The sequence below is a fragment of the Sinocyclocheilus grahami genome, unplaced genomic scaffold, assembly GCF_001515645.1.
Source record: "Sinocyclocheilus grahami isolate Dianchi unplaced genomic scaffold, SAMN03320097.WGS_v1.1 scaffold130.1, whole genome shotgun sequence".
Classification (NCBI taxonomy): Eukaryota; Metazoa; Chordata; class Actinopteri; order Cypriniformes; family Cyprinidae; genus Sinocyclocheilus; species Sinocyclocheilus grahami.
In genome coordinates, this window is record NW_015505309.1 from 215,275 (window position 1) to 229,277 (window position 14,003).

Genomic DNA, 14,003 nt, shown 5'->3' on the forward strand with positions numbered 1-14,003 from the left:
AAAGAATATTTGAAACCGAAAACTTCCAATATGTCAGTTATTCTCAATGTCAATATAGGACTGATATGATTGTTGATAGTAAATGGTATTATATGTTTATAAAAAAAAATTAGGTGTGCTTGTATTTAAATGTTTTTCTGAAAAATAAGTTTATTTCTTATTTTCTTTCCCTTTATTTGAGTAAAAAATCAGTCAAGTAGAATAAAAAAAAGGTTCTTTATTAAAAAAAAAAAAAAAAAAAAAGGATAAAAAACCCACACCAAGAAGACCAAGACTTACAGTATCAGGAATTTTATTTCATATATGTATATAATTCTGTTTTTGTTAATTGTTTAATTTATTATACCCATAAGCATATATGCTATAGACTATAACCATCCATAGCTCATTTCTCTTGACAATCTACCCATATCGTTTAATCATCTTTTAAAATAATTCCTTATAAGATTTAGGGAAAAAATAGACTTCAGAAAGAGAGAACAGCCAATTATTTTTCACATCCAAAGCGAACAAAACGAAAGAAATGCAAAACATACTTTAAAAAAGGACAAAAGTTTTAAAATCCCTTTTCAGTTTTTAAAAATAAAAAAAGACCTCACCAATATAACACCAGCAATAATCATAATAACAGCCATTAAAAGGACATTATGACAGACTTTTGAAATCATATACTGTATGCGGGCAGATTTACATCTGAGAAATACATCCTTAAATGTGTGTGTGTGTGTGTGTGTGTGTGTGTGTGTAAGACTGTTGACAGTCCCCGTGGTCCCATTCACAATAAGCATGTCATTGCCATTGACAATACAGTAATATAAATAATCTTTTTCTTGGTAATGACTTGTTTCTCTCGGACTATAGAGCGGGATGATCTCCCCTCCTCATGAGGAAGCAGAGAAGAGCAGCTTCTGGTTGGAAAGGACAGATGTACAGACATAGACATGGGACGTGACCAACCGTCATTGCCTGTTACACCTCACCCTAACAAGTGGGGTATTAAGAAAAAAAGATGAAGACTAAAGCTTATAATGAAACAAAGAAACGTTTGTCACAGGTATAGATAAAATTGCACTAAAAACTGAAATGAAAGACACAAAGTGCAGGTGCACTGATTGAGAAATGTTACGTAATTGACGTGCGGAGTGCATTTCCTCTGCAGTTGAGGCCCGTCTCAATGGGGTTTTACACAGGGGATTTATTCATTCATGCAAATCACACCCTGTATTTATGCAAAACAGCTACACACTGTACCATTTTAACTCTTCCCACTTGAACATGCTTTCCTCATCCATGATTGGCCAAAAGCAATGATGGTTTCTTTTTGAAACAGCATTGAAAGATGGCGACATTTCACTAAAAACATATAAAGGCAGGTTGTTACCTCTGAGATGCAATGCATGCAGAATAAGTCCATTCAAAACTAGATAAAAAAAGGTGAGCCAATCACAGGCAGGAGAGGCATGAGGTCAGCAAGCCCTGTGGAAAAGCCCTTTGAAAAGTTCTGACATCACAGGGAGGGAATGAGAAAAAATGTGCTATGGCTCTGAAAGTGTTAAGCTTGGCTATGATTCCTCAATCACTCCAGGACAAGTGAAGAAAAACAAAACAAGAGAAAAAAGACGACGTGAAAGAAAAAGAAAAAGAGAAAGGGACAACATCTGTAAGTAACAAAGCCAGAATGTGGGGAACTATGTGTGACTTATCAGAAAGGAATCATGGCAACAGTAGCCATGGACATGGTAACCAATGACAACTATTGTTATTCACAAAGAAATCAGGATCAACCCCCCTAAAAATGCAAAAGAATGCACAATGGAAGTCTGCACACCACAGAACCGCCATCAAATGAACAGACGAGCGAGAGCAGAAACAGGGAACGGAAGCCAGCATAAAAAAAAAAAAAAGAGATGATACTGATGGCTTAATTTCCCCAAGAACATTGGCAAGAGTCTCAGTTCTCAACAGTAGAACATGATATTTTACAGCAGATGATACTATTCCATCTCACTCTTTCCTCCGTTCATCCTGCCTGTCGCTATTTCTCTTTTACTCAATATATTTCTCAAGAACCAAAGCAAGACCGCTTTTTCCTCGCAATAGAAAACAAAATAAAAGTCCAACCTCATTAAATGTAACATCATTTGTCTTTGAATGAATTAAAACAAAAAGAAACACAAGCAACGACTTTATATTTCAAAAGCTATTCAAATATAAATTCCCAAAATTACAAAACACGATTTGTAACTGATCGTAACGTTCAAATTACAGTGTACAAACAGATTGCCAACTTACAATACGCCAATGAAACTCAAAACCACTTATATATATACACACACACCAGTCAGTGCCCATCATAGAGATTCTCCTTTTCTCTCTCGCCATCTCTGTGGAATGGGGAAAAAAACAACACAGACCAGTAGAAAGACACCCTCGAGAGAGACATAAAGAGAAAGAGATGGATACAAACAGAGAGAGAAGCAGGGTATTGATAGAAAGGGTGAAAGATGCAGTTGTTTCAGAGAGCAGGAGCTGTGTGCGGTATGCAATGAGAATAGTGAGTCTGTCGGCCTCCATTAATGGCGTTATGATAAGATGATTTAAGCCCAAACTAGCGCACAGCTTCCCAGCAAGAAAGAGAGATGGACAGATAAAACAAAGCTGAAGTTTTTAAATGTACATTTTTCCTCTTTTTATCTTGTTTTTTTAATGTATATATGCATGTATATGTTTTCGCAGGTTGTCTGGAGTTATCTTTATCTGAGACTCCACGCTGCTCAGTTATTCTCTGTGAAGGCTGCAAAAAAAAAAAAAAGGATTACTGACCATTAGCGGACAACAATAGGTTTAAGCATGGAAATTCTTCAAACGCAGAGTAAGGCTTTACTCAATTTAGGGATAATATAAGAATAGCTTTCATTAAAAAAAATCATATTGAAACTATATAACCTTCAAAGGAATTCTTTACATGTTAATATACTGAACAGACAAAAATGCTGATTACTATAAAGATAAATATTGTACGTCGGTTTTCATTTTTGTGTTAGTTGAAAAATAAAAGTTTTCAAAATATGTAAAATAAGTTGAAGAAATAGTTCACCCAAGAACAGACAGCAGTAGCTATCAAATCTCATCTGTACTTGTACATTAAAATGTATTATACAAGGTTTGACATAGTAACGGAAGACTTAACAAATATGAATATGCACAAATAAACTTGACAAAACATTTACATATTTAAGGACAACTTAAATATTTTTATAAATATCTTATTTTGTGTTTTGTGGAAGTCAGTCAGTCATACAAGACATTTTTGGGTGAACTATATCTTTAACTGCTGTGATTCGGTTTAAATATCATTACACCCCTAATAAATATATTAACATCAGTAAAATCTCACACTTGTAGATTTGGACATTTGACATGTATTTTGTACCTGTCCCTCTCAGGAGCCCTGGTAGTTGGCCTGGAAGCGTGCCGTCTCCTCATAGATGAGCTCTTTCAGCTTCTCTTTAGGAAGGTCGTCCAGCTCCATGTTGAAAGTGAAAGGCTCCTCAGCCACCGGCTGAATTTGTAAACAATGCGAAATTCTGTAAGGCTTAACTAAACGATATGGGATTGTACAGATGACAGACTTAAGGGGTGGGAGACAGAAATGTAGATGGAGAGGGGAAAGAAAGATACCTCATCAGAAGGGTCATAGTACTGCTCCAGGTAGGGGTGGGCCAATGCTTCCTCCACGGTTATACGTTTGATGGGGTTAAAGGTCAACATGCGGTCCAATAAATCCAGAGCTGAAATGCAATGGTAGAAGTACATAAAGAAGTTCCACACTTCTGTGTTAAATTTATAATTACAAAGGAACTTGTTCACTAGTACCAACATACAACATACAAATTGTGCACAACTACAGTCATAATAGTCACAGAGAAAAAGCATACAACGATGTCTTCCCTGGCAATGTTATATTTAACATACTTCAGCGAGACTGTCAAAAGACCATTTGTTGACACCCACATTTGTTCAGTACTCCCTCCCACACACACACACACACACACTTGAGACAGCTTACTGCCAGACCCCTCTTACACACATAACATTTCACTAAACATCCTAATGTGCGTGCTTACCTTTGTTGTCTGCTTTGGTGAACAGTTTGCTCCATGGGACTTTCGGTTTCTGGGGTAGAGACTGGAGGTAGTTCCTGGCCTTCATGTTGATGATGCAGTTCAGATCATCTTGAGAGGGGGAGCCCAAAACACCTGATTGATGGGGCAGGAAAATGATCACAAAATGAACAATGTGCTTGCATTACCAAATGGGTCAAATAACAACAATACAGTGGTCCTCAACTGAAAACCATTGTTTCTACTATCTACTTGGGCTTTTGGGAAAGCAGCCCTGATGGCTCATGGACAGCAGGGAAGAAAATGCTAAAGGATATAATAAAATGCAACTAACCTGTTATTGTGCATAGTTAAGATAAAAAAAGAAATGAGATTATCCACTTTTTAAGGGAGTAGAACATGATTCTGAATGCACTTCAAAAGTTGGTCATGCAGTCAAACGTTTGGCATAAATTCCTTTAAAATCTTGGTAGATATTCTCAATCCATAATCAAAAATATATAAACCAAGTAAAAGCTTAATATATGTTCACTTGCAACAACGGTAAATTATTTATATAATAAAAATAATAATAATGCTACATTTACTAATAATATTAGTAGTATTACTAATAATAAACTTCAGTGTTTGATTAAGGACATTTTTACAATTATATATGATAAAAAATGTTGGTACTGTACTGGATTGCCACTTAAAGGGGTGGTTCAGTGGTTTTTTTCTAGGCTTGATTGTGTTTATGGGGTGCAGTCTAACACGTGCTAATGCTTCATTTTTAAAAAACGCATTATTTTTCACATAATTTACCTTTATTACACTCTGCTCTGTCCCTTCTCTGAGAAACATGCTGATCATTTCCTTCTTTTATGAAGCCCCTCCCTCAGAAATAGGCGATAGGCTCTGATTGGTTAGCTAACCCAGTGTGTTGTGATTGGCTAAACCGCCTCTAGTGCGTCTAACCGTCCCGTCCCGCCCCTCACCTCAGCGGCATGTGCTCCAGTTGTATTGTAAACAATGGCATCGTTAATATCGCTTATCAGTTTGAGCTGAGGAACAGTATTAAGAACCACTGCTTTAGAACATTGGTTTTGAAACTTGTGAATCCATTAGAATCGTTAGAAGACAGCATCGCGATTCATATATGAATAGATTTTTACGTGCCCCCCTTGTTTTCTCTTCCTCTTCTCTAAAGCAGCACAGCATGGCCTCGCCCCCTTTGCTGCCTTTTCCCGAGGGCGGGGTTTATCTGGGTTTGTTATGTCACAAACCCGGGAAGTAACTTGTTGTAGTCCCTACCAGCCGTTTTTGTAGGCATTAAACTGCCAGAATTTTAAAAGACGATATCTCCGTTTGCATTGAACTTTCAGCTTCGTAACTTTGCAGATATTGTTTATGCTCAAACAGCAACATTACACACTAACTAATGTTAAAAAAGTGAAATCGCAATGAACCACCCCTTTAAATGTAATAATTAAATTAATATAAATTGTACTAAATGCATAATAAAAAAAAGTCAAAAAGCAAAATATACAAATATTCACAGTTCAAAAGTTTGGAGTTGGTAAGATTTCTATGAGTCTCTTATGCTCAAAAAAAAAAAAATTAAAACCAGTAATATTATGAAGTATTACGGTTAATAATTTGCTGTTTTATTTATTACTGTATTATTACAAATAACAGTTTTCTTTTTGAATATATTTTAAAGTGTAATTTAAAGTGTAATTTAATCCTGTGATAGTAAATCAGAATTTTCTTCAGCTATTATTCCAGACTTCATTGTCACATGATTCTTCAGAAATCATATAATAACATCTTTCTAATATGCTGATTATCAATGTCAAAAAGAGTTGTGCTGCTTAATATGTTCCTGTAAACCAGGGAAGTGGCGGATAATGACACTGCACACTGTTCAGCTGATAGTCTATTCTCTTGAGTGTTTCCTGCCCTCACCCTCATACAGTGGGTCATAGTGTCGTAATACAGGACTCTGTGTTTTTTCTTTCAATATTATGCTTCAGATAGCGCATATTTGAGAATGAAAGAGAAGTCTGAAAATGGGGACATTCCATTGAGCATTAAGCACTGGTTCTTACCCAATATGTGGTTGAGCTGGTCCAGATAATGCTTCCCAGGGAAGATGGGTCTGTTGGACAACATCTCAGCCAGGATGCAACCCACAGACCAAATATCAATGGATTTGGTGTAGCCCTGAAAGATTAAGACAGAGAATGTCAAAACACGCATCCAGTTAATAGGATAAATGCTAATGACCTAGACATACCTTGGAGTTGAGCATGATCTCAGGAGCACGGTACCAGCGAGTAGCTACATACTCTGTGAGGAATCCGGTGTGGTCATGTTCTGGGTCGGCTATCCGTGCCAGCCCAAAGTCACAGATCTACGGGTGAGGAAGTATAATTATTCTCCACACAACCCTCAAACATGCGATTTTGCTTTAAAAAGCCCCTCATTTCTATATTTAGCTTCACTAGGATCATTGCTTTAAGATTAAACAAAGCACAAGAACTACACTTCTAAATTTAATCCTGCGTTCCTCAAAATATCTGCACTGAAATAGATCGCTTACAAAATGATTTCCATTTCACATTAGGTTTCATTTTATATTTACGCTTTAATGTCAGGTTATCTGTTTGAAGCTGCTGTGTTACTGTATTGCGTTACTGTCAATGTACTAAACACATTTTTTTTCATATTAAGAATTAGAGTTTTATGTTTGGAGTTTCATTCTTCAGGAAAATATTTTTTTTCTGACCTTGAGGTCACAGGTGGTGTTGATGAGAAGGTTCGAAGGCTTCAAGTCTCTGTGCAGCACATTGGCAGAGTGAATGTATTTTAGCCCTCGCAGGATCTGGTACAGAAAGTAGCAGATATGGTCATTGCTGAGTTGCTGTGTTTTCAGCAATTTGTAAAGGTCGGTCTCCATCAGGTCCTGTACGATATAGCTGAAATGCAGTTAAAGAACTACAGCACAACACTGTGATGATATACACACTATCTCCAAAATACAATGGTATGTACAACACTTCAGCCTACTGCATTGTGAGCCTGTTGGTGTGCATGTTTAAGGATACACATCCCTCATACATTCGATGCGACGAGCTCTCAGGATGTCATTGATGCCGATGATGTTCTCATGACGGAACCGCAGGAGGATTTTGATCTCCCTGAGGGTGCGCTGGCAGTAGGTCTGGTGTTCAAATGGACTGATCTTCTTAATGGCCACTCGGACCTTATTCACATGATCAAAAGCTGAGCTGCAGGCGGCAGGGAAAGAGATGGTGGGATGAGAGGAGGGAGTATTAAAAAGATCAACTCATACAAGCTTTAACTCGTGTAGCATCGGGAACAATGTTAAAACAAGTGAACAGAGGTGCTTAAACTTTAGAACAATCCTGAATTTCAACCTAAGGCTATGATAAATATTATATTTATATGAGATGTGTATAAATTGTTTAAATCCCTGCTGTGCTGTTTGTGTTTTAGCTATGTTTTGTGTGTGTTTTGTGTATGTTAATATTATTTAGATTTTTTTAAACTAAAGACAGCCATGTTTTTTTAAAAGGGTACGACAGCGTTTTAGTGCCACGTAAAAAAAAAACTAAGATTATGAGATTTTTTAAAAAGTCTCGTAATTTTTACTTTTTCTCAAAATATTATGACTTTAATATGTAATCTTACATTTACAATTGTTTAATTAATCTACAATTTTCATTTATTTGATTAATCTTACAATAGTAATCTGACATGTTCATTTTTTTTTACGTGGCACTAACGTGTGGGGGGGGGCATTATTTGTATACATTTGAAACTTTTATAATTTTAAAAATGTACAAATGTTTATCAAAATTAACATATTAACATCAATTCAAAACTCGATCGTTTTCAAAAAAAATAACACAATCATTTTATAATAATTTAAGTAATATTGTATGATTTTAATTGTTAAATACGATAAGAAAATCTCAGATGGGACAGGCCAAAATCCCAATTTTACATATATCGAATGTGTTTAAATTTTTTCGGTAAAGTGCACTGCATTTGTGGAAAATGCCTAGTATCTGATTCTTTATATATTTTCTTACTACGCAGCTGTCTGATTGCCCTACCCAAAGATATCCATAGAAGGAAGGCCTTTGTGTTTTATTACAGGGGGTTTGTTTACATCCTCCAGCAAAACCTGCAGACCAGAACAACGCGCACAGTTCTGAATTCTTCACCTAAACTATTTTACCACCATTTAAACACGTCTTACCAGCAGCTGACATCTCAAAAACGGTGGGTACTTATTTCTAGAAAACCCGCAAAAATGTTGGCTAACCCACTTCATGCACATTCGGCCGCATCGTAGCCACGCCTGTTTCACGAGCTCGGAGTGAGATGTCAGATTGCTAGCGGAGGAGCCAGCAGCACTAGCATGCAGTTTCACACCACAAAAAAAACAAAGCACACTCCTAAAATCAAGAATGACAAGTGACATTCAACATCCAAACTCATCGAGTGTTCTCCACAATAACATGGATTCGCGTGCAGCGAGACCCTGGCTGTGTCTGGACGCTGGCGAGCTGGACAGCAGTTTTAAACGTTCCGAACGCGAATATGATGCCAAAAAAAATACTCTCCATGTCGGCAGAGCGCTATGCTTTCAAACACAGCCAGTGCTGAAGAAATGGGATTTAATCCAATGCATTACTCGCAATCTATTGTTAGCTCTGAGTTTCTGGGAAGGATATGCAAGGAAACTTGTTGAGCGGAAATTTCTTTTCAGGCGCTTTTGAAACGCCGTGTATATAATCTTTCCTCTCTATAAAAAGGGAATGCGGAATGGCATAGGCTTTTAGAGAATCGACACCCTTTTTCTTTACTACGAAGAGCTGATCAGTACCAGCCCATTAATTCTCGCCCCGATCCAACAGTAACGTTATCTCCAACCAAAGTGTGTGACTGCAAAAATGAGCAGTTTCCGCTTACCAGACCATCCCATAGGCCCCCTCCCCGATATACTGGAGATCGGTGTATCGGGGGCCAACGTCAAAATGTTGTCCCTTCACCGACTCCAGGCCAGGCTTGGATCCCGCCGCTCCATTGGCTCCCCCGGCCGCGACGGCTCCTCCAGCCCCGGCGGTGCTGCTATTCGAGCCCGCGGCTCCGGCCGCCGCCGCGCTGCTGCCCGATTCCGCCATCGTTTCCGTCCACAAATCAGTCGCCTTCGTGCAGTCTTTGGGAGGAAGAGGGCCTCCTGTTTGCCTTCTGATCAAAGACAGGTTTATCGGATACAAAGGCTGCCGTTATACGGTGTGCTTTCTTGACAGTCGAAGAGGAGTCGGTCAAGGCCCCCCTGTGGATGCGAGTGCGGAACGAGCGTGCATCTAAACGGATCGTGAGCGCGAACGCGCACTTCTCCTGTACGACGTTCGCGGGCGCGCGCTGCGCGTGAAAAGGCCGCGCAGCAGACGCAACTACACAGCGCACGAGCCTCGAGTGGGTGTGCACTGTGCACTGTGCAGAATGAGGCCTCCCACGGTTACGGTCAGTAGGCCCTCCGGCGTGATTTACAGTATGTGGTGGGAAAACATCAAGTGAAAGGGAAAAGAGGGTATGTTAAAGTGTGAGATAAACACACGAACTCGTCATATTTTCCATCATCTGAACAGTTACCACTGGAACAAAAACGGCCGTCATATATTATCTCATATATATATTAAAGGTGTTGGATCGTGATATGTTATACTCATTTCCCAATTTGATGGAGGTAAATATAACCATTCTTTAAACGCATTTGAATATTATTTATTATTTGATGCATTTAAACACACGCACACGATCTCAAAATGCATTAATTGTGTCCATTATATTGTGTGTACGATTTTCGTACACACAATATACGTATAATATAAATATTAAGTATACGAAATGTGTACGGTCTACTACTAGGAAGATTCACTTATACTGCAGTGCAGCCTATTGCGCTTTTTTATTTTTTATCATGCAATAGAAGAACAACAAATACAATTACAAAGACAAGTAAGAACAAAAGACAATAAGGGTTACAAACAATACTCCAAAGCATACTATGTTAGCTTATAAGATTTACACCATGAAAGAGTCTTACATGCAATAGAATTATTAGAGTTTCTTAAAGAGTTTACATATACATCAAAATCTTTCCTGAAAATAAAAAAGTAGTGAGTTTTCTTTAAAAATGTACACTTGTGAATGTAAAATTTAGCAAGATATAGCAATAGATTAATAATAAATTTACACTGAGAAAGATCTAAATTCAAAGAGTAACCAAAAAACACATTTTTTGGGGTTATACAAAAGTTTGGATATAAATATTTTTTAACAAAATTGGAAAAGTCAACCCAGAACACTTTAGAATAAGCACAGTCCCAAAATAAATGATTGATTGTTTCTTCAGACTGAAGGCAAAAGGAGCAATTGGGGGAAATACTACTGTTAAATTTAGCAAGTTTGTAATTTACCGGATAATAATTATGGATAATTTTAATAGAGACTTCAACAACTTTATTAGATAAGAAGAATTTTTGTCGAAGAAGCCAAAACTCTTCCCATTCTATATCACTAAATATGTTATTCCAAAAAGCCTATTGCGCTTTATATCATAACAGCGAGTCGCATGAATTGCGTGACCGAAGAGGCGTGGCTGATGTCTCACTTCCTGGTTACTGCAGCTCTGGGTTTCATGAAAGCAGTTCCTGTAACTGGGTTGCATCGGTGCATGTAGCGCTTAGTCTTATTGGGGTTCCGTTCGCTGCTGTTACAAGTGGAGGTTGGTATGTAAATGAATGTAATAATTGATATTTATTTAAATTCTTAATCTGTAGTTGTGACACAAGGTTGACAGGTGTGTAATCGACAAGTTTTCCTCTTCTAAATAATGTACTTTCTCGAAAATTAACCATGGTTTTATTGTAGTGAAAGTGTAGTAACCATGTTAAAAAAAAAAAAAAACCTGGTTACTACACTTTCACTACAATAAAACCATGGTTAATTTTCGAGAAAGTACATTATTTAGAAGGTTTTTTTTGGTGCATTGTTTACCATTTGTTCAATATAACCACAATTTTACTACAAATACCATGGTTAAACTATGGTTAGTGTAGCAAAACCGGGGTAAATTTGTGATTACTATAGGTTTTTTGGTTTTATTTGTGGTAAAACCATGGTTAATATTCGTAAGGGATAGTGCTCATTGTTGTTGACTTGTGACTCGTGAGTCTTAAAATGAAAGAAACGTTCCGTTATGGAAATGATTTTCCTTTCAGCAGGAAGAACGCCGTTAGCTGCATTCCCAGTCTCTGTTCATCAACATCTGTCTGCATGTCTCCTGCCGCGCACGTTAAGTCTCGTTAGCCATCATATACCGGCTCAGACACCCAGCTTCCCTGTTCCAGATGACAAAGTAGATTGGGACACAGACTGGCCCCAGTATAGCCCTGTTAACTATGCCGCCCCCACTGCGCTGAAAAAGCCTGTTTGGGCTGACCCAGAGATTGGGTGAGTATTAAATAAACAAACAAACAAATAAATAAATAATATAATGTATATTATATTTAAAAATGTGTGTGTGTGTGTGTGTGTGTGTATAGAAGTATAAAGGACATACACATATACACTTATAATAAGTGCAATTGCACCAAGCACATCACATTCTATTACTCATTCATCCATGCTTCCTTTTGAATGAATGAATGAATGAATAATTCCTGCCCACTAAAAGCTGCACGGATATATTTGCTTTCCCCAACAGGCCTATCTATGTAAACGATTTAGAAAAATGTCCGTCGATTCGCACTTTATATCATCGCCACGATATGTATTGTCATATCACCCAGCCCTAACCTGCAGTAATGCTTTAAACACATTTGACAAGCTAGTTGATCAAAAACAACAACCGATTAACTATTAAAACTGATTGGCTAACGCTATTTTTCCCCTTGTCAGTGCTCTTTTATTCTTTCATGTTAACTGACGGCAAATCTGAATGATGCTCTATTTTAACTTTAATCAACATGTACAATTGACCATGACATCCTCAACTTCTCTTATTCCAGAAAAGTCAAAAATGCAAAAATACTAATCTTAAATGTATTTAAATACAAATTACATTTGATTTTTGCCAAAGGCTTTCAAATACAAAATACAGAATAGTATTTTGTATTTCAAATACGTATTGTAAATACATGTATCTGAAATACTGCCCATCCCTGGCAACAGCAGCCTTTGAGCAACTGTATATGACTTTTCTTTGCTAACACAAAGCTTTGTTTTGTTTTGTTTTTAAATCAGCATTAACGCCTGCAGCAGTAGTGGATTAACATTTGACGTTTTTACCTTCTAAATTAATAAAAAATTCAGCATTTTGGGGAATGATTGATTGAATGCATGGATGGCAGGATTTAAGTCAGAAAGCAGATCCTGTTTTGCCATGTGCGATAGCACAAAATCACATTACGTTATTCAGTTCATCCTGAGCCCCAGCTGTCTGTGCGTGCAGGTATTATATTCCTCTCAAAGAGACTTAATAAACATTTTCAAGGCACAGTACTAGCATAAGAGAGATTTTAAAAAAGAAACATCAAAATTAACTTCAAGCTGGCACCCTCATGTAAGCTAGTCACTGACCTACAGCTAATTAACCATGGTTTTACTCCAAATAAAACCAAAAAAACCATGGTTACTATAGTTAAACCATGGTAACCACAAATTAACCATGGTTTTGCTACACTAACCATAGTTTAACCATGGTATTTGTATACAAATGGTAATCAGAAAAAAAAAAAAACCTGGTTACTACACTTTCACTACAATAAAACCATGGTTAATTTTCGAGAAAGTACATTATTTAGAAGTTTTTTTTTTGGTGCATTGTTTACCATTTGTTCAATATAACCACAATTTTACTACAAATACCATGGTTAAACTATGGTTAGTGTAGCAAAACCGGGGTAAATTTGTGATTACTATAGGTTTTTTGGTTTTATTTGTGGTAAAACCATGGTTAATATTCGTAAGGGATAGTGCTCATTGTTGTTGACTTGTGACTCGTGAGTCTTAAAATGAAAGAAACGTTCCGTTATGGAAATGATTTTCCTTTCAGCAGGAAGAACGCCGTTAGCTGCATTCCCAGTCTCTGTTCATCAACATCTGTCTGCATGTCTCCTGCCGCGCACGTTAAGTCTCGTTAGCCATCATATACCGGCTCAGACACCCAGCTTCCCTGTTCCAGATGACAAAGTAGATTGGGACACAGACTGGCCCCAGTATAGCCCTGTTAACTATGCCGCCCCCACTGCGCTGAAAAAGCCTGTTTGGGCTGACCCAGAGATTGGGTGAGTATTAAATAAACAAACAAACAAATAAATAAATAATATAATGTATATTATATTTAAAAATGTGTGTGTGTGTGTGTGTGTGTGTACAGGTGCATCTCAATAAATTAGAATGTCGTGGAAAAGTTCATTTATTTCAGTAATTCAACTCAAATTGTGAAACTCGTGTATTAAATAAATTAAATGCACACAGACTGAAGTAGTTTAAGTCTTTGGTTCTTTTAATTGTGATGATTTCTTAGAATAAGTGTAAGCTTACTTATAATTAATATTTTTCCTCAGAAATGTTGTTTGTGTTGATTCAATTGGTGCTATTATAAGCTTTAACACGGTACTTAGAATAAATAAAAGCACAAGTTGTTGGAAAGTATGTATAAGGTGTCAATTATATTATTTTTTTGCTGAATAATGATTTACAATTGTTTTAATTTCATTAAATTTTTCATGAATATTATTTAAACTGCAAATTTATACAGTTAAAACAAATATAATACTGTATATAATGTAT

At 37.0% G+C, this 14,003-nt stretch overlaps 2 protein-coding genes across 3 annotated transcripts in view; one reads left to right on the top strand and one right to left on the bottom strand.

Moving 5' to 3' along the window:
- Positions 1–2,100: 2,100 nt before the first annotated feature.
- On the bottom strand, positions 2,101–9,583 carry LOC107590568 (mitogen-activated protein kinase 1-like). The gene is made up of 9 exons (XM_016279390.1): positions 9,111–9,583; positions 7,214–7,396; positions 6,895–7,084; positions 6,403–6,519; positions 6,215–6,329; positions 4,128–4,259; positions 3,682–3,791; positions 3,434–3,562; positions 2,101–2,794 (listed from the first exon to the last, which is right to left on the bottom strand). Exons 1-8 carry the CDS (start codon positions 9,320–9,322, stop codon positions 3,443–3,445), a joined length of 1,179 nt encoding a protein of 392 aa, XP_016134876.1. The 5' UTR covers positions 9,323–9,583; the 3' UTR covers positions 2,101–2,794; positions 3,434–3,442.
- Positions 9,584–13,101: 3,518 nt separating this feature from the next.
- Positions 13,102–14,003, top strand: part of LOC107590571 (ADP-ribose pyrophosphatase, mitochondrial-like) — an 8,607-nt gene continuing 7,705 nt past the window's right edge. The window contains exon 1 of one of the 2 annotated variants that reach the window (XM_016279398.1): positions 13,102–13,495. The gene's annotated coding sequence lies outside the window, so the exon portion shown is untranslated. The remainder of the gene's footprint in view (positions 13,496–14,003) is intronic. The other variant, XM_016279395.1, reaches the window with a different exon arrangement.